At 43.3% G+C, this 21,983-nt stretch overlaps 1 protein-coding gene across 2 annotated transcripts in view; it reads left to right on the top strand.

Moving 5' to 3' along the window:
• SRRM4 (serine/arginine repetitive matrix 4) overlaps positions 1-21,983 on the top strand; it is a 255,499-nt gene that overhangs the window by 108,864 nt on the left and 124,652 nt on the right. For both annotated transcript variants that reach the window (XM_073559475.1, XM_073559466.1), the window contains exons 3-5: positions 5,170-5,262; positions 9,676-9,747; positions 11,096-11,122. In XM_073559475.1, coding sequence (XP_073415576.1) covers positions 5,170-5,262; positions 9,676-9,747; positions 11,096-11,122 — 192 coding nt within the window. The remainder of the gene's footprint in view (positions 1-5,169; positions 5,263-9,675; positions 9,748-11,095; positions 11,123-21,983) is intronic.

Below are 21,983 nucleotides of genomic sequence, written 5' to 3'. Positions count from 1 at the left end.
CAGGCCTTAGCTATGATTTTTAGTGAGATATGAATAGTATTAATCACATTCCATGACATAATATACCCTTAATATTTTTGAACATACAAGTAGTCATAATTAGAGTTGAGCGATACCGTCCGATACTTCAAAGTATCGTATCGGATGGTATCGGCCGATCTTTAAAAAAAGTATCGGTATCGCCGATTCCGATACCGGAAGTCCCATTCAAGTCTATGGGACTTCCGGTATCGGAATAAGAAAAACCCTTTCCTGCCCTTGTACAGCCTCTCTGGGGTCTGTACGGGCCTTTCGGGGGGCTGTGCCGGCCTGCCAGGGGGTCTGTGCAGGCTACGGTGGTCTGTGCCGGCCTGCCGGGGGGCTGTGCCGGCCTGCCGGGGGGCTGTGCAGGCTCCGGGGGGCTGTGCCGGCCTGCCGGGGGGCTGTGCAGGCTTCGGGGGTCTGTGCAGGCATCGTCCGATGGGACTACAAGTCCCATCGGGCGATGCCTGCTACCATGACAGTGATTGACACATTAGCCAATGATGGGACAGTAGTAGTCCCATCATCCGGCTAATGTGTTGAATGTAAAAAAAAAAAAAAAATTACATGCTACATACATGCAACATGCATACTACATACATGCTACATTCATACTACATACTACATACATGCTACATTCATACTACATACTACATACATGCTACATTCATACTACATAAATACTACATGCAACATACATACTACATATATACTACATACATACTACATATATACTACATGCATGCTACATACATACTACATATATACTACATGCATGCTACATACATACTGCATGCTACATACATACTACATGCTACATACATACCACATATATACTACATACATACTACATGCATGCTACATGCTACATACATAACACATATATACTACATGCACGCTACATACATAGTACATGCTACATACATACCACATACATACTACATGCATGCTACATACATAGTACATGCTACATACATACCACATACATACTACATGCATGCTACATACATACTACATGCTACATACATACTACATATATACTACATGCATGCTACATACATACTACATGCTACATACATACTACATATATACTACATGCATGCTACATACATACTACATACATACTACATATATACTACATACATACTACATGCTACATACATACCACATACATACTACATACATGCTACATGCTACATATATACTACATATATACTACATGCATGCTACATACATACTACATGCTACATACATACTACATATATACTACATACATACTACATACATACTACATACATACCACATACATACTACATACATACTACATATATACTACATACATACTACATGCTACATACATACCACATACATACTACATACATGCTACATGCTACATATATACTACATATATACTACATGCATGCTACATACATACTACATGCTACATACATACTACATATATACTACATACATACTACATACATACTACATACATACCACATACATACTACATACATACTACATGCTACATACATTCATACATATATACTACATGCATGCTACATACATGCTACATATATACTACATGCATGCTACATACATACTGCATGCTACATGCATGCTACATACATACTACATACATACTACATGCTACATACATACCACATATATACTACATACATACAATACATTCATACAATACATACATAGACATACAGTACATATAACATAGAGTAACATACTTACCAATACTTGTCACATTGTTCCCCGAAGCCATTGTCTTTTCCGGAATAAATATTAACATAACAAACCACAAAAATACTCACCCACGATCCGAAGCAGTCCACGAGTGTGTCCCACGACGATCTTGGGTAGAGAACTGCAGCATCAGCTGATGCTGCCGTTCTCTACGGGCTGCAGGAATCCAATGACAGAAGGTAGGTATCCTTCCGCACTGTATTCCTCCGCCACTTAAAAAAAAAAAAGTAAAGTGAGACTAGGGACTTTTTTTTTTTTAAGTGGCGGAGGAATACAGTGCGGAAGGATACCTACCTTCCGTCATTGGATTCCTGCAGCCCGTAGAGAACGGCAGCATCATCTGATGCTGCCGTTCTCTACCCAAGATCGTCGTGGGACACACTCGTGGACTGCTTCGGATCGTGGGTGAGTATTTTTGTGGTTTGTTATGTTAATATTTATTCCGGAAAAGACAATGGCTTCGGGGAACAATGTGACAAGTATTGGTAAGTATGTTACTCTATGTTATATGTACTGTATGTCTATGTATGTATTGTATGAATGTATTGTATGTATGTAGTATATATGTGGTATGTATGTAGCATGTAGTATGTATGTAGTATGTATGTAGCATGCATGTAGCATGCAGTATGTATGTAGCATGCATGTAGTATATATGTAGTATGTATGTAGCATGCATGTAGTATATATGTAGTATGTATGTAGCATGTATGTAGTATGTATGTGGTATGTATGTAGCATGTAATATGTATGTAGCATGCATGTAGTATATATGTAGTATGTATGTAGCATGTAGTATGTATGTAGTATGTATGTGGTATGTATGTAGCATGTAGTATGTATGTACCATGCATGTAGTATGTATGTAGCATGCATGTAGTATGTATGTAGTATGTATGTAGCATGCATGTAGTATGTATGTAGTATATATGTAGTATGTATGTAGCATGTATGTAGTATGTATGTGGTATGTATGTAGCATGTAGTATGTATGTAGCATGCATGTAGTATATATGTAGTATGTAGTATGTATGTAGTATGTATGTGGTATGTATGTAGCATGTAGTATGTATGTAGCATGCATGTAGTATGTATGTAGCATGCATGTAGCATGCATGTAGCATGCATGTAGTATGTATGTAGTATGTATGTAGCATGCAGCATGTATGTAGCATGTATGTAGTATGTATGTAGTATATATGTAGTATGTATGTAGCATGTAGTATGTATGTAGCATGCATGTAGTATGTATGTAGTATTTTTTTTTTTTTTTTTAACATTTAACACATTAGCCGGATGATGGGACTACTACTGTCCCATCATTGGCTAATGTGTCAATCACTGTCATGGTAGCAGGCATCGCCAGATGGGACTTGTAGTCCCATCGGACGATGCTTGCACAGACCCCCGGACATCAGCACAGCCCCCCGGCAGGCCGGCACAGCCCCCCGGCAGGCCGGTACAGACCCCCACAGGGTGCACAGACCACCGGCAGGCCGGCACAGCCCCCCGGCAGGCCGGTACAGACCCCCACAGGGTGCACAGACCACCGGCAGGCCGGCACAGCCCCCCGGCAGGCCGGTACAGACCCCCACAGGGTGCACAGACCACCGGCAGGCCGGCACAGCCCCCCGGCAGGCCGGTACAGACCCCGGGCAGTCCACACAGCCCCCCGGCAGGCCGGCACAGCCCCCCGGCAGGCCGGCAGAGACCCCCGGAAGGCCCGAAATGACGGCGCATCATGATGCGCACACACCGCGCATCATGATGACGTCAGGCTGTCAATCAACTGAACTTCCGATTCCGATGCCGAATTCCGATATTGAAAAAATATCGGAAGTTGGTATCGGAATTCCGATACAGCAAGTATCGGCCGATACCCGATACTTGCGGTATCGGAATGCTCAACACTAGTCATAATTTAATAGTAGAGTAGGGCAGATTGACTCCAGTCCGTTTACTAGGTCAGTGGTCTCTTTCCGCTCAATGGGAGGCTTGTAGATCTTTTACCTCCCAGGATCCCTGGCATGGCTTTTGATTAGATAGGCTGATTCACCTACATTTTACATTGATCAAAATCTCCACCAGGAAACCCAGAAAGTAAGAGATTCGTGAGCTCCCATCCATTGGCCAAAGACTACTCATCTGCCTGATGGATAGTAGCTCCGTCAATCGATCCTCCCATATCTATTTAATAGCACTGGAAAAAAATGATATTTTCCACTTTTTTAAGAGGGGTTTATAAACCAAGTCTTCATTTGCACTAATGACATGGAAAAAAGGCATCCTGAAACATGTTGTATTGTATTCCTGTTACATGCTCTGTGGGCTTTGAGTTGCCATTATCCCACCACTATCAATACAGACGCTTTGAATATAAAAACTATACTTTTATGCTTAATAAAAGTAATAAAAATCCCTAACCAGTGGCGCTTCTCCATTTCCCTAAGTTGTTAGCACATAACCCCTGCAGTGTCTGCAGCCTTAGGGTGCCGTCACACTAAATGATGCACCAGCGATCCCGACAACGATACGACCTTGTCAGGATCGCTGGTGCCTCGCTACATGATCGCTGGTGAGCTGCCAAACAGGAAGATCTCACCAGCGATCAGCACCAGCAAGGATTCTGGTATCCAAGGTAAATATCGGGTAACTAAGCGAGCGCGTCGCTTAGTTACCCGCTGTGTACCTTGGATACCAGCGTGCTCGCACTGGGAGCTGGTATCCAAGGTAAATATCAGGTAACTAAGCGGGCGCGTCTCTTAATTACCCGCTGTGTACCTTGGATAACAGATCCCAGGGCCAGCATGCATGTATCCAAGGTACACAGTGGGTAACTAAGCGACGGCGCGCGCTTAGTTACCCGATATTTACCTTGGATACCAGCTCCCAGCACCTGCTAACAGTGCTGGGAGTTCGCTGATCGTTGCTCTCCCGCTGCCACACGCAGCGATGCGTACTGGCCAGCGGGAGACTAGCGATCAAAAAACAGCCCAGGACATTCATGCATGATCAGCGATACCCAGCGGGGGGGCCGGTCGCTGATGCGTGTCACACACAGCGAGATCGCTAGCGAGATCGCTGTTGCATCACTAAATCAGCGATCTCGCTGTGTGTGATGGGGCCTTTAGAAGAACATCATGGCTGCAATTGTAACACAGCCCACTGCAAGAGAAAGTGAGATGCCCAGGGGGGATACTGACAGTAGGGCAGAGAAGCAGCAGGGTGGGCATGTATTCTTTTCTGCACTGCCTAGGACCCATTCATATAGTATTTAAAAATAGTAGTAGACAATCACTTTAATAATATTAGTATAATTTTCAAATGAAGCATGGTAAATAGACCCATTTTGCAATCAAGAGCTCAAACCAGTCCTTGTCTTCTGTCTAGTGATAAGTTTCCAGAAGCAGAACAACTCAGCCCTTCACGACCTCTCAAGGGGAAAAAGAAGAAGAAAAAATCAGATCGCAAAAAGAGAAAAAGGTTGGTCGAAATTATAGCTAAATAGTTGCATGTAGGTTTTTTGCATGCATTTTATTGACTCTATGTACTGTAATAATTGCACACAAAGGACCAGGCTACACTTACTGTATATATATATATACAGCTCTGGCAAAAATTAAGAGACCACCACATCAAAAACCTGTCATGGACAGCCCATTCTCCAGACCTGAACCCCATTGAAAACCTCTGGAATCTAATCAAGAGGAAGATGGATAGTCACAAGCTATCAAACAAAGAAGAACTGCTTAAATTGTTGTACCAGGAGTGGCATAAGGTCACCCAAAAGCAGTGTGAAAGACTGGTGGGAAGCATGCCAACACCCATGAAAGTTTTTTTTTAAAAATCATGGTTATTCCACAAAATATTGATTTCTGAACTCTTCCTGAGTGAAAACATTAGTATTGTTGTTTCTAAATGATATGAACTTGTTTTCTTTGCATTATTTGAGGTCTGAAAGCACTGGGGTTTTTTTTAATTTTGACCACTTTTCTTTGTAAGAAAAAAAAAGCAAAATTTATTGCTTGGAAATTTGGAGACATGTTGTCAGAAGTTTATACAATAAAAGAGCAATTTACATTTTACTCAAAAATATACTTAAAAAAAGAAAAATCAGACAAACTGAACACTTGAAAGTGGTCTCTTAATTTTTGCTAAAGCTGTATATATACACTGCTCAAAAAAATAAGGGGAACACTAAAATACCACATCCTAGATATCTCTGAATGAAATATTCCATTTGCAAATTTTTATTCATTTCATAGTGGAATGTGTTCAGAACAATAAAACAATTATCGATGTAAATCAAAATGAATATCCCATGGAGGTCTGGATTTTGGAATGGTACTCAAAATCAAAGTGAAAAATCAAATTACAGGCTGATCCATCTTCAGTGGAAATGCCTCATGACAAGGAAAAGATGCTCAACAGTGTGTGTGGCCTCCACGTGCCTGTATGACCTCCCTACAACGCCGGGGCATGCTCCTGATGAGGCGGCGGATGGTCTCCTAAGGTATCTCCTCCCAGACCTTGAGTAAAGCATCCGCCAACTCCTGGACAGGGGCAACGTGACATTGGTGGATGGAGCGTGACATTGGTGGATGGAGCGAGACATGATGTCCCAGATGTGCTCAATCGGATTCAGGTCTGGGGAACAGGCGGGCCAGTCCATAGCTTCAATGCTTTCATCTTGCAGGAACTTCTGACATACTCCAGCCACATGAGGTGTGGCATTGTCCTGCATTAGAAGGAACCCAGGGCCAACCGCACCAGTATATGGTCTCACAAGGGGTGTGAGGATCTCATCTCGGTACCTAATGGCAGTCAGAATACCTCTGGCGAGCACATGGAGGGCTGTGTGGCCCTCCAAAGAAATGTCACCCCACACCATTACTGACCCACTGCCAAACCCGTCATGCTGAAGGATGTTGCAGGCAGCAGATCGCTCTCCACGTCGTCACCAGACTCTATCACGTCTGTCATATGGGCTCAGTGTGAACCTGCTTTCATCTGTGAAGAGCACAGGGCACCAGTGGCGAATTTGCCAATTCTCGTGTTCTTTGGCAAATGCCAAGCGTCCTTCACGGTGTTGGGCTGTGAGCACAACCCCCACCTGTGGAAGTCGCGCACTCATACCATCCTCATGGAGTCGGTTTCTAACCATTTATGCAGACACATGCACATTTATTGGCTGCTGGAGGTAATTTTGCAGGGCTCTGGCAGTGCTCCTACTGTTCCTCCTTGCACAAAGGTGGAAGTATCAGTCCTGCTGCTGGGTTGTTGCCCTCCTATGGCACCCTCCACGTCTCCTAGTGTAGTGGCATGTCTCCTGGTAGCGCCTCCAGCTTCTGGACACTACGCTGACAGACACAGAAAACCTTCTTGCCACAGCTCGCAATGATGTGCCATCCTGGATGAGCTGCACTACCTGAGCCACTTGTGTGGGTTGTGGAGTCCGTCTTATGCTACCACGAGAGTGAAAGCACAACCAACATTCAAAAGTGACCAAAACATCAGCCAGAAAGCATTGGTACTGAGATGTAGTCTGTGGTCCCCACCTTCAGTACCACTCCTTTATTGAGTGTATCTTGATAATTGCCAATAATTTCCATCTGTTGTCCATTCCACCTGCACAACAGCATGTGAAATTGATGGTCAATCAGTGTTGCTTCCTAAGTGGACAGTTTGATTTCACAGAAGTTTGATTTACTTGGAGTTATATTCTGTTATTATAGCCTTTGCTGGTTATTAAAAATATGAGGGAGCTCATTTTTTTAAAATTATTTATTTATTTAATGGGTTTAATAAGACAAAACACCCTTAAGTGCCATATGAAAGGCAAGTGACATTAATTATCTACAATCTATCTCTCTGTCATCTATCTATCTATATCTTTCTATAAGATTGCTTTTTTAGTTTAGACACAACAAGAAAACAGATTTGCAAAAATACTCTGCAGTAAAATATGTGACAATAATCAGCAAGTGCTGGATAACAAATACAGGGTATTTAGTCGATACGTCTTTTTGCAAAAAAATGTATACCAAGCTGCTTCACCACATTAAGGTAACCCGTATTGAAGCAGTCCCTATCTAATGTATTTAAAACCTGAACATCTGAACAGTGTCTAAAATGAACAGGATTCGGACAGGCGCTTCTTAGTATGGGCTTGTGGTGCAAGACAGCTCTTTTGTGCATGCCACACAAGAGAGGGGTGGGGTCTCTCAAACCATGCTAGGCAAGGAAAAAACGGATTAAAAACACATGTGACATGCACAAATGTGAACAAATCGGTAAGACAACGTTCACACCACCCACTAACTGAGACACAACAAGAAAATAGATTTGCAAAAATACTCTGCAGTAAAATATGTGACAATAATCAGCAAGTGCTGGATAACAAGTACAGGGTATTTAGTCAATACTTTTTTTGCAAAAAAATGTATACCAAGCTGCTTCACTGCGTCAAGGTAACTTGTATTGAAGCAGTCCCTATCTAATGTACTTAAAACCTGAACATCTGAACAGTGTCTAAAATGAACAGGATTCAGACAGGGGCTTCATAGTATGGGCTTGTGGTGCAAGACAGCTCTTTTAAGACAGCTCTTATAATATAACTACCCTCCTGGTTTTACAAACGTAGGTTGAGTTTTTATTTCCTTATACTGTATATAATCGAGTATAAGCCGACCCGAATATAAGCCGAAGCACCTACTTTTACCACAAAAAACTGGGAAAACTTATTGACTCGCGTATATGCCGGGTATGCATTGTCCCCTCATCTCCATCCTGGTATGCATGGCCTCCTCATCCCCATCCTGGTATGCATGGCCTTCTCATCCCCATCCTGGCATGCATAGCCCCATCAACCCTATCCTGGCTTGCATGACCCCCTCATCCCCATCCTGGTATGCATGGCTTCTCATCCCTATCCTGTTATGCATGGTCCCCTTATCCCTATCCTGGTGTGCATGGCCCCCTCATCTCTATCCTGGTATACATGGCCCCCATCAGAAAAGCATGAAAAAAACATTCTACTTACCTTCCTGCGTGCCCTCGCACCATCTTGTTCTGATGCCAGCCACTCAATTATGCTTGTGAGCAGTGCATGCCAATGATATCATGCGCTGCTTACAAGCATAGGACAGCTTCCAGAATACTCACTGCTCTCCATGCCGGGACTATGTGCGTGGAGAGCAGTGAGTATTCATTGCTCTTTAGTAGCAGGCACAGTGGCAGCAGCCGCAAGCTTCCTGCAGCAGCTGGGCTTTCATGTGTGCCCGCTACTAAAGGGAATGAATATTCACTGTCCTCCACGCCCATGGGGAGTGCAGTGAATATTAATTGCCTTAAGTAGCAGGCACACGTGATCGCTCGGTCGCTGCAGGAAGCCAGTGGTTGCTGCTACTGTGCCCGCTACTAAAGAGCAATGAATACTCACTGCCAGCACAGTGAATATTCATTTCTCTTTAGCAGCGGGTACAGACTTTAGCCACAACAGCCAGCTCCTGCCTCCTGTGACCCGCTGCTCCGCTGCTATTGCTCCCCCTCCATCTTGTGGGACCTTCACTCGAGTATAAGCCAAGGGGGTCTTTTTCAGCATAAAAAATGTGATGAAAAGCTCGGTTTATACTTGAGTATATACGGTATATACCTAACAAAAAGTCAATCATACATTTCAAGCAAGTCGAGTTGATCCACTAGTTTTATCATAAATGATTCCCATTTCCAGCACTTATTGGTAACCTTTAAATCAAGTGAAATTTTTAGTGTATGTTTAGTTGCTTGGATGATTTTTGGAGGTGGAAAAATGTGTTATCTAAAGGAGGATTTAGGTCTCTCTAGGTTATTATGCAGAAATGTTGCATTTCATTTACCATATGTCTTCATCTCCAGATTACGGTCTTACAGTCCTTCCCCTGTAAAAAAGAAAAAGAAGAAGAGTTCAAAGAAGCAGAAGAGAAACAGGTATGAGATTGCTATGCTGATTTAGCAAGACATTTCATAAATGTGTTTTGATCTCTTTGCATTATGTCATACTTTCAGTGATGCACTATATATATATACTGTATATGTTATATATAACTAGAACACTAAGGCTACTTTCACACTTCAGTCTTTTAGAATCCGGCGCCCTGCTGCGAAAATTCTTAAAACCGGATCCGATGATGTGTCTCGCAGGATATGTTTTTCCCCATTGACTTACAATGGCGCCTGGCAAAAAGTGACGGTGCGGCATCTGGAAAAAACGTTACATGTTTTTTTGTCTGTGGTGCAAAACCGGATGATGCCAGATCCGGTGTCATCCGTTTTTTTGTATAATAGAAGCCTATGGGCGCCGGATCCGGCGTCATCCGGTTTTTGACGGATCCGGCGGCCGGATTCGTTTTTTCTGTCTGAGCATGCTCTGTAAAGTATCAACTCATCAAAAAAGTTGATTCACTCGCAACTCCAGATATAAAGTGGAAAACACCCCATGTGTGATCCTATGTGCCGTTATAGAGTGAATCCAAATCTGACGTCGGTGAAGAAGCATGACAAGCTGTCTTTCTTGCTCCTTCTCCATGACAATCATTGCCAAACCATTGGCCTCAAAAGTAAAATCCACGTATATCTGCAAGATGTTTGCAATAGCAGCTTCCATTTTTCCTCTTGCTCTCCAACAATCTCCAACAACCTATCAACCAAGGGGTGTAAAACCAATGTATATATAGGTTTCCTGTAGTTTTCCAGTAGCCAATAACATTTTTGGGGTGTTTCTAAAAACTGGATCCAGCAAAAAATGGACTAAACAGGTGAAAAACCCGATGAAAACGCATGCGCCGAATGCGGCGCATGCGTTTTTCACATTTTATGCCAGATCCGGCGATGCGGTGCGGCGCCGCAGGGCGCCGGATTAAAAAAAACTGAAGTGTGAAAAAGACCTAACACAACCTCTGTACTCATACCTCATAACGGCATTTATACAACATAGTGTGGGTACCCCCAAGTAAGTGCAGCATTCTATCTGGTGATTTCCCTGTTTTTCATTGATCATCTTATATCTGACTGTACATTCAAAATACAAGTTTTGAAAAGATGAAGCAAACCAAAACAAAAAGTCCATCCATCGAGGATCTATGGCATAATTGTTATTTGTTGTAATTCCCCTAATTACCGTAATACTTTTGTCAATTTACCCTATAGCTTCTAACGTCATTGTAAGCAGAACTAATGATGATCTTTACAAAAGCTTCTTGTTCTTATTTGTAACTGCATAAAGTTTGTGTCTTTAAAAATGAAATTCATAGATCAAGCTTGTTTCTGATTTCCCTAGGTCTTCATCAAAGAAGAGAAGACATAGGTAAGTCATTTACTGCTGCCCCCACATAAAACTCACGTTATCTTCTCAGTGAAATCTGTAGGGCTGTAACAGAAATCATTTACAATGAACAATGCTAAATGAGCACGATTTATCTCCTACAAGGCCAAACACTGTCCTAGAATTAAGAGTAAATGAATGGTTTGACCTCGACAAGTTGACAACTTATCAAGCTAAGGCAGTGAGTGCACCCTAGTGATGCCAGAACACAAAAACTTATACCTGCAATGTAATGATAGCTATTTTACTTATCATTAATCATTTATTAATAATAAATTAATAATTTCTGACACTAAAATGGGCAAATAATTGTTATATTTGCTCAAAAATTAGCAAATGGTGGCAGTAATAGGACATTTAAAAAAGTCTTATTCAGCCTAAAATAGTAGCTAATGTCCTAAAAAAATTGTGCTGACTTATTGATTCTCCCAGCGGTCCTCTCAGTCTCTGTTTACAGGCGGCTAGCATGTTATAGCTGTAACCAATCAGTGCCAGTAAAGTGTGGCACATGTGTACTTTAGCCACTGATTTGCTGCATCACTTGCTGTCTACTTGTACACAAAGAATGGGAGGACCCCCAGACCATTAACACTAGATCACTTGGGCACAGAAGAGATCTGTAGGATTCTAAAATAAAATATATAGCAATTACTGTAGTCTTTTCTAGATGTTGAATAACCCTTTCCATAGGTTGTCCACTATTAAGATATTGATGACCTAACCTTGGGACATTGGTCCAAAATCTGAGACCCACACACATGGAACAAGGAGGTGGAGTAAGATTCTGCAGGTGAACAACTGGCTACGTCGATGGTGCCGTCAGCAAGGATTTGGATTTCTGGATCACGGAGTGAATTATCTATACGATGGACTACTTGCTAGAGATGGGGTGCACCTAACGAAGACTGGAAAACATGTATTTGGAAGTCGCCTTGCTACACTCATCAGGAGAGCTTTAAACTGGAACAATGTGGGAAGGGAAGCAAAAGGCCAGAAAAAGCCATACACCTGACAAATACTATTGAGAACTCTGCTATTAGAAGTGGGAGGAAAGAAAAAAGACAAAAGAATCTAAATAATAAAAATATTGGAGAAAGAGAAACCAATCACAAACTAAAGGCCCCGTCACACTAAGCGACTTACCAGCGATCCCGACACCGATATCAAGGTGTCAGGATCGCTAGTAAGTCGCTATGTGATCGCTGGTGAGCTGTCACACAGACAGCTTCACCAGCGATCAGCACAGCGATGACGAGCGCCCGGCATCGCTTGCCATCGCTGTCGAAAATAGAATCAAAATAAAAAATATAGTTATTCTCACCTTCCGACGTCCCGTTCAGCCATCCTGCCTCTCTACACGCTCCGGTCCCAGTGATCCTTTGCACGAATGACCGCGAGATGTCACGGTCTCGAGGGATAACAAAGTCTCGCGGTCATTCGTGCAAAGGATCACTGGGACCGGAGCGTGGAGAGAGGTGGGATGGCTGAACAGGACGTCGGAAGGTGAGAATAGCTATATTTTTTATTTTTTTTATTATTTTTTACACCTGATCGCTGGTCTCCCGCCTGTCACACGAAGCGATGTGTGCTGGCCAGCGGGAGACCAGCGACCAAAGAAATGTCCAGAGGTTTCTTCCAGCGATCAGCGATACCGGCAGGGGGGCCGCTCGCTGATCGCTGTCATACACAGTGATCTCGCTGGTGAAATCGCTGTTGTTGCACAAAAGTTGTGACTCAGCAGCGATCTCGCTACCGAGATCGCTTAGTGAGACGGGGCCTTAAAATGTTTCTATACTAATGCACAAAGCATGGGCAACAAACAAGGAGAATTGGAACTACTAACGCAGGAAAAGAAATATGATGTCATTGGAATCACTGAAACTTGGTAGGACAATACACATGATTGGAATACAAGGCTAGAAGGATACAACTTATTTTCTAGAAAAAGACTTGATAAATGAGGAGGAGGTGTCGCATTGTAAGTTAGAAAAGTGTATATCTGCACAGAGATTGAAGCTTCAGAGACTGGGAATTCTGTGGAAACTGTTTGGGTGAGAATACAAGGACAGAACAATGGAAAGGACACCATTGTAGGTATTTACTACAGGCTGCCTGTGCAAGCTGAAGATATGGATGAACTCTTTATGCATCAAACGGCCAAGTTCTCCAAAAAATATGACATAGTTGTCATGGGAGAGTTCAACTCTTCTGACATTTGTTGGGAATCTCTCTCAGGAAAAACTAACAGGTCAAGGAAATTCTTATCCTCTCTTGCAGACAACTTTATCTTCCAAAAGGTAGGGGAGAAAACAAGGGGAACTGCTACCTTGGATCTAATCCTTATCAACAGGGAGAAAATGGTTGAGGAGGTAAAAGTGGCTGGGACCCTAGGAGGAAGCGATCATGCTATTTTAGAATTTTGGATAACTAGAGGAAGAAGACCTGTGAAGACTCATACGTCAAGGTTAGATTTCAGAAAGGCAGATTTTAAGGGATTCAGAAAGAGAATTGGAGGGATCCAATGGCTGGATATCCTTAAGGACAAAAATGTCCAGAAAGGATGGGAAATCTTGAAAAATGAAATTCTCAAAGCACAATTGTTAACAAATGCGAAAAGAGGGAAGAATAGGAAGCATTTAAGGAAACCAGGATGGAAGAACACAGAACTTAAGCACATGCTAAAAATGAAGAAAGAAATGTTTATGAAATGGAAAGAGGGAGGCATATCTAAAGAAGAATATAATGTTGGCTGCAGAACTTGCAGGGCAAAAATCAGATTACTAAAGCTGACAATGAATTGAGGCTTGCAAGAGACGTCAAAAGCAATAATAAAGGATTTTGGGGATATATAAAAAGTAAAAGAAAAGTCAAAGATGCTACAGGATTTTTACAGGATGAAAATGATGAAATGGTAAGACAGGAAGTTGAGAAGGCCGAACTTTTAAATTCCTATTTTGCATCTGTTTTCTCTCAGAAAGGAAATGTAACATCAACTGTTCTTCACTGTCCTATTAAGGGAATATAAGAATCCAGGATATCTATAAACAGAAATATAGTGAGGAAACACTTAGTGAACCTAAATGAATTCAAGTCTCCAGGTCCAGATGAATTACACCCCAGAGTACTGAAGGAGATAACAGAAGACATTTTTGAACCCCTCTCCATAATCTTTGAAAATTCTTGGAGAACAGGAGAAGTCCCAGAAGACTGGAGAAGAGCAAAAGTTGTTCCTATCTTCAAAAAGGGGAAGAAGGTGGACCCAGGCAACTATAGGCCAGTGAGTCTGACTTCTATACCAGGAAAGATCTTTGAACAAATTATTAAACAACATGTATGTAAGTACCTGGATAAGAATGAAGTGATTAAACAGAGTCAGCCTGGGTGAAATTCCTTCTATGACAGAATCACTGATTGGGTGGATCAGGGAAATGCTGTAGATATAGTTTATCTTGACTTCAGCAAAGCATTTGACAAAGTATCTCACACAATCCTTATTGAAAAAATGGCTAAGTATGGAATGGACAAGGTGGATTCATAACTGGCTTAGTGATTGGACCCAAAGAGTGGTCATAAATGGCTGCACGTCCAGTTGGAAGAATGTCTCAAGTGGGGTACCACAGGGCTCTGTCCTGGGCCCTGTATTGTTCAACATCTTTATCAATGATTTAGGTGAAGGAATTGAGGGTACACTGATTAAATTTGCTGATTACTCAAAGCTAAGAGGGATCTAATACTAGAGGAGAGAGAGGATTCAAAAAGTTATAAATAAACCGGAGCACTGGGCAGTAGTGTTGAGCATTCCGATACCGCAAGTATCGGGTATCGGCCGATACTTGCTGTATCGGAATTCCGATACCGACTTCCGATATTTTTTCAATATCGGAATTCGGCATCGGAATCGGAAGTTCAGTTGATTGACGGCCTGACGTCATCATGATGCGCGGTGTGTGCGCATCATGATGCGCCGTCATTTCGGGCCTTCCGGGGGTCTCTGCCGGCCTGCCGGGGGGCTGTGCCGGCCTGCCGGGGGGCTGTGTGGACTGCCCGGGGTCTCTGCCGGCCTGCCGGGGGGCTGTGCCGGCCTGCCGGGGGGCTGTGCACCCTGTGGGGGTCTGTACCGGCCTGCCGGGGGGCTGTGCCGGCCTGCCGGGGGGCTGTGCTGATGTCCGGGGGTCTGTGCAAGCATCGTCCGATGGGACTACAAGTCCCATCGGGCGATGCCTGCTACCATGACAGTGATTGACACATTAGCCAATGATGGGACAGTAGTAGTCCCATCATCCGGCTAATGTGTTAAATGTTAAAAAAAAAAAAAAAAAAAAAAAAATACTACATACATACTACATGCTACATATATACTACATACATACTACATACATACTACATACATACTACATGCATGCTACATACATACTACATATATACTACATACATACTACATACATACTGCATGCTACATACATACTACATACATACTACATGCATGCTACATATATACTACATGCTACATACATACCACATACATACTACATGCATGCTACATATATACTACATGCTACATACATACCACATACATACTACATACATGCTACATATATACTACATGCATGCTACATACATACTACATATATACTACATGCATGCTACATACATACTACATGCTACATGCATGCTACATACATACTACATACATACTACATGCTACATACATACCACATATATACTACATACATACAATACATTCATACAATACATACATAGACATACAGTACATATAACATAGAGTAACATACTTACCAATACTTGTCACATTGTTCCCCGAAGCCATTGTCTTTCCGGGATAAATATTAACATAACAAACCACAAAAATACTCACCCACGATCCGAAGCAGTCCACGAGTGTGTCCCACGACGATCTTGGGTAGAGAACTGCAGCATCAGATGATGCTGCCGTTCTCTACGGGCTGCAGGAATCCAATGACGGAAGGTAGGTATCCTTCCGCACTGTATTCCTCCGCCACTTAAAAAAAAAAAAAGTCCCTAGTCTCACTTTATGCCATTGCTGTGTGGGAAATTCCCACACAGCAATGGCATAAAGTGAGACTAGGGACTTTTTTTTTTTTTAAGTGGCGGAGGAATACAGTGCGGAAGGATACCTACCTTCCGTCATTGGATTCCTGCAGCCCGTAGAGAACGGCAGCATCAGCTGATGCTGCAGTTCTCTACCCAAGATCGTCGTGGGACACACTCGTGGACTGCTTCGGATCGTGGGTGAGTATTTTTGTGGTTTGTTATGTTAATATTTATTCCGTAGACGACAATGGCTTCGGGGAACAATGTGACAAGTATTGGTAAGTATGTTACTCTATGTTATATGTACTGTATGTCTATGTATGTATTGTATGAATGTATTGTATGTATGTAGTATATATGTGGTATGTATGTAGCATGTAGTATGTATGTAGCATGCATGTAGCATGTAGTATGTATGTAGCATGCATGTAGTATATATGTAGTATGTATGTAGCATGCATGTAGTATATATGTAGCATGCATGTAGTATGTATGTGGTATGTATGTAGTATATATGTAGTATGTATGTAGTATATATGTAGCATGTATGTAGTATGTATGTAGCATGCATGTAGCATGTAGTATGTATGTAGCATGCATGTAGTATATATGTAGTATGTATGTAGCATGCATGTAGTATATATGTAGTATGTATGTAGTATATATGTAGCATGTATGTAGTATATATGTAGCATGCATGTAGCATGTAGTATGTATGTAGCATGCATGTAGTATATATGTAGTATGTATGTAGCATGCATGTAGTATATATGTAGTATGTATGTAGTATATATGTAGCATGTATGTAGTATATATGTAGCATGCATGTAGCATGTAGTATGTATGTAGCATGCATGTAGTATATATGTAGTATGTATGTAGCATGCATGTAGTATATATGTAGCATGCATGTAGTATATATGTAGTATGTATGTAGTATATATGTAGCATGTATGTAGTATGTATGTAGCATGCATGTAGCATGTAGTATGTATGTAGCATGCATGTAGTATATATGTAGTATGTATGTAGCATGCATGTAGTATATATGTAGTATGTATCATGTAGTATGTATGTAGCATGCATGTAGTATATATGTAGCATGCATGTAGTATATATGTAGTATGTATGTTGCATGTAGTATGAATGTAGCATGTATGTAGTATGTAGTATGAATGTAGCATGTATGTAGTATGTAGTATGAATGTAGCATGTAATTTTTTTTTTTTTTTTTTTTTTTACATTTAACACATTAGCCGGATGATGGGACTACTACTGTCCCATCATTGGCTAATGTGTCAATCACTGTCATGGTAGCAGGCATCGCCCGATGGGACTTGTAGTCCCATCGGACGATGCCTGCACAGACCCCCGGAGCCTGCACAGACCACCGGCAGGCCGGCACAGCCCCCCGGCAGGCCGGCACAGCCCCCCGGCAGGCCGGCACAGCCCCCCGGAGCCTGCACAGACCACCGGCAGGCCGGCACAGACCACCGGAGCCTGCACAGACCCCCTGGCAGGCCGGCACAGCCCCCCGGCAGGCCGGCACAGCCCCCCGGCAGGCCGGCACAGCCCCCCGGAGCCTGCACAGACCACCGGCAGGCCGGCACAGACCACCGGAGCCTGCACAGACCCCCTGGCAGGCCGGCACAGCCCCCCGAAAGGCCCGTACAGACCCCAGAGAGGCTGTACAAGGGCAGGAAAGGGTTTTTCTTATTCCGATACCGGAAGTCCCATAGACTTGAATGGGACTTCCGGTATCGGAATCGGCGATACCGATACTTTTTTTAAAGATCGGCCGATACCATCCGATACGATACTTTGAAGTATCGGATGGTATCGCTCAACTCTACTGGGCAGCAACAAACAGAATGGTTTTTAACAGGGAAAATGCAAAGTACTACATCTGGGCAATAAAAATGAAAAAAGCATATACAGAATGGGAGGAATAGGGCTAAGCAACAGCACATGTGAAAAAGACTTGGGTATACTAATAGATCACAGACTGAATATGAGTCTACAGTGTGATGCAGCAGCAAAAAAGGCAAATGCAATTCTAGGATGTATTAACAGAAGCATAAAGTCTAGATCATGTGAAGTCATTATTGCCCTCTACTCCTCTTTGGTCAGACCTCATCTGGAATACTGTGTCCAGTTTTGGGCACCACATTTTAAAAAAGACATCAACAAACTGGAGCAAGTTCAGAAAAGAGTGACCAGAATGGTGACCGGTCTGCAAACCCTGTCTTATGAGGAAAGGTTGCAGGATTTGGGAATGTTTAGCTTGCAGAAGAGAAGACTGAGAGGAGACTTAATAGCTGTCTACAAATATCTCAAGGGCTGTCACATTGTAGAAGGATCATCTTTATTCTCATTTGCACAAGGGAAGACTAGAAGCAATGGGATGAAACTGAATGGGAGGAGTCACAGATTAGATATTAGAAAAAACTTTTTGACAGTTAGAGTGATCAATGATTGGAATAGGCTGCCATGAGAGGTGGTGAGTTCTCCTTCAATAGAAGTCTTCAAACAGAGGCTGGACAAACATCTGTCTGGGATGATTTAGTAAATCCTGCTTTTGAGCAGGGGGTTGGACCAGATGGCCCAGGAGGTTTCTTCCAACTCTGCGATTCTATGATTCTATGATTCTATAAATCAGCAACTGTTGAATTCAATAGGATCTTAAATACAATCTCCAAGACTGGTCACTATGGGTCGCCCTCCCAGGGCTGTGGGGTACTCAGCACCAAGCCGGTCTCTCAAAGGGGATTGTCACAGCAGCGGTGACCCGGTCCGTGGCCCTGGGCGTCCATGTAAAAGGGGTTGAGTTGGGAATAAAGTTTATAAGTGATTTGTGACGCCACCTGTGGTGTTCGGCAAGGGAGGTGTTAAGGTGACGCTGCAGACAGATCCTCTGGGACAGATGGTGTAGTGCAGCAATGATGTTGTAGCCCTCCACAGGTAGAGCTGTTGGTCCCAGGGCAGTGTAGCGGAATGGTTAGGAAGAGGGTGCAGTGTTTGGCGCAGAGATGTAGCAGTGCTGAGGATGTTGCAGGAAGGAGGCAAGGACACAACAAGGTGCAGTTTCTTTACCTTTACTTGGCAAATGCAGTCCAGGGTCCTGGTTACAGATGGCACAGGAGCAGGCTAGCCTGGAAGCAACTCAGAGATCTCTCTATCAGATGGGTTGTGTAGTCTCCTTCCTAGCGCTGGTTTGAGGTACATGCAGTACTTTGTTACACTGAAGTTCCTCATTTTTATCTTCTCTTAGAACTACCTCGCATGGCAGACAGCTGTAGCCCTCTATCTCTCTTGGCTCACCCGTCGCTGTTGTGTCTCCGAGTCTTAGGTGGGAATAGAGCATTTACAGCTTCCTATTCCTCTGGTTTCTGTTGCAGGACCTTCAGTATCCATACAACCGTGGAGACCAGGCTCCAGATCATGCGCTATCACTGGGAGGGAGCTCTCTATCCTCAGCTCATCCTCCAGCTTCTCTCCACACGTCTCCACACGTTGCCCTCCTCACACTAACTCCTGATTTCCCTTCCTGGCCCTCAGAGAGCACTCCTCCCCCAATCCTGGTTCAGAGCTCCCTCTGCAGGCCTGGAGTGGGAACTGTGTTGCATGACATGGTTAACTGCTAGAGAGACCCTTCATTGCCTCCAAGCCTGCCATCACCCTCCCTGGAGGAAGGCAATGCCACTGTGGCGACCATACTCCTGGGGGTGCCACATTCCCCCCAGTGAAAGTCAGTACTCCTGGACTGATAAAAGAAAAACTTGAAAAACATATAAACATGTAAACAATAGGAAGGTTACAAGATTTAAGAAAAATGAAAAATGTACAAAAACCACATGCTCCAAAAATAGTCCTATGATGATAAGTCCAAGCATCAATGTCCATGGTCCATTCCTGGGCAAATGATGAACTATTTACAAGGGTAGTGACCACACAAGTCCTGTGGTCCAATGTCCATCAAAACATGAAACTAGAACTTTAAAAAGGCTTCTTACAGCTTATCTGTAGGCACAAAACTTGAAAACAGTTACATATATACAGAATTTCAACATTCACACAAACTTATCTATACACGATATCTGATGGGCGGTATATCTTGTGTAGTACGGTAGACCTGCGTAACTCTGGTGTGGGTAAACTAGGTAGTATTCTCCTACCGACTCTTAGTCTCACCATGGGCATGACAGATTCACCACTGGCAGGGCGAGGGTTCTCTGGCTCCACTGCTGGCATGGCATCTGCTACCTGAACTTCCTGATTTTCAGAGTTCTCATGAGACACTTCTTCTTGTACTACCAGTTGGGGAAATGTCAACACTGGCACCACTATGGCATCATTTACTTTAGTCCAATTGGCAGGGAATTCTCCAAGTATAGTGTTGACCTATTCTTCTATGGGTTGGATGTTACTTTGTTCTTCCATTCTTTCTCTTAACTGGTCAGGGCACAATTTCAAATGATCCCTTGATACTACTGCTGAGGTTTCTCCTCCATCTTTACTAATAAGACACACCTTGGATTTATCAAAATTTGAGGGTAGAATGGTGTAGGGTTCAGCTTCCCATTGTTCATCCAATTTATGCAGTCTTCTTTTCTTCTTGAGGACTTGTTCTCCTGGTGACAAGGGGACTGCAGGTGCATGCTGATTATAGTTCCTCTCTTGTTTTTGTCTTGCCTGAGCTAGACTCTTTTCCACACACTCTTGTACTCTTCTGTACTGTTGCTGCCTCTCTGTATCCCAGTCAGTATTTGGTGATGTCACTTCAGGTGTCAGGACTCACATGTCCAAATCAATAGGCAGCTTACCAGGCCTTGCTCTCCTGAGGTAGGCTGGAGTGCTGTTGGTGGAATTCACAGGAATGTGATTGTAGAGGTCTACCAGATCTGGCAACTTTTCTGGCCACTTATTCCTCTCTTCTAAAGGCAAGGTCTTCAGCAGGTCGATCACCACCTGGTTCATATTTTCACACATGCCATTGGTCTATGGATGGTACGGTGTTGTCCTGATCTTCTTGCACCTGCCAGACCAACTCATGAGTGCGGGCATTGATACTCCTCTGACACAGCTTTCCTTCATAGATGAACAGCCTGCCTCTTTCTTTCCACAACTGCTTGGTTTCTTCAGGAGCATCCGACTCTGGGTGTGAGTCAGCTTGTTACAGTAGCTCCTTCACCCGGCAGACTGCGGGGTCGCTATCCTGCGTTTCTGCCCAATCGTGATGGGGCAATGGATTTAGGGTGGCCTCTTTCAAGCCAGACCTTCTGTTTCTCACTCCTTGGGCACGTTGGGCTGCAATTGGCCGGTGGAAGGGAAGTAACTCTATTTCTTCAAGAGTCTCAGGGTCTTCTCCTGCATCTGGCAGATTAGGCATCCTGGACACGGCATCAGCATTGGCATTCTTGTGCCCTGCTCGGTACTTGATGGTAAACTCATAGTTAGACAGCCGAGCCATCCATCGCTGTTCCAGTGTGCCTAGTTTCGCAGTTTCCAAGTGAGTCAACGGGTTGTTGTCCGTGAAGATGGTAAACTTGGCTGAAGCTAGGTGATGCTTGAATCTTTCAGTCACAGCCCAGACTATGGCGAGGAACTCCAGCTTGAAGGAACTGTAGTTGTCAGGGTTCCTTTCAGTGGGACGAAGCTTCCTGCTGGCGTAGATCACCCTTTCTTTGCCATTCTGTACCTGTGACAGTACTGCTCCAAGTCCCATGTTGCTGGCATCAGTATACAACACAAAGGGTTGGTCATAGTCTGG

The sequence above is a fragment of the Dendrobates tinctorius genome, unplaced genomic scaffold (genome assembly GCF_039654945.1).
Source record: "Dendrobates tinctorius isolate UK_male_01 unplaced genomic scaffold, ASM3965494v1 ptg000003l, whole genome shotgun sequence".
Taxonomy (NCBI): domain Eukaryota; kingdom Metazoa; phylum Chordata; class Amphibia; order Anura; family Dendrobatidae; genus Dendrobates; species Dendrobates tinctorius.
The sequence above is the reverse complement of the archived record's forward strand: the minus strand, read 5'-3'. Positions and strand labels throughout refer to the sequence as shown.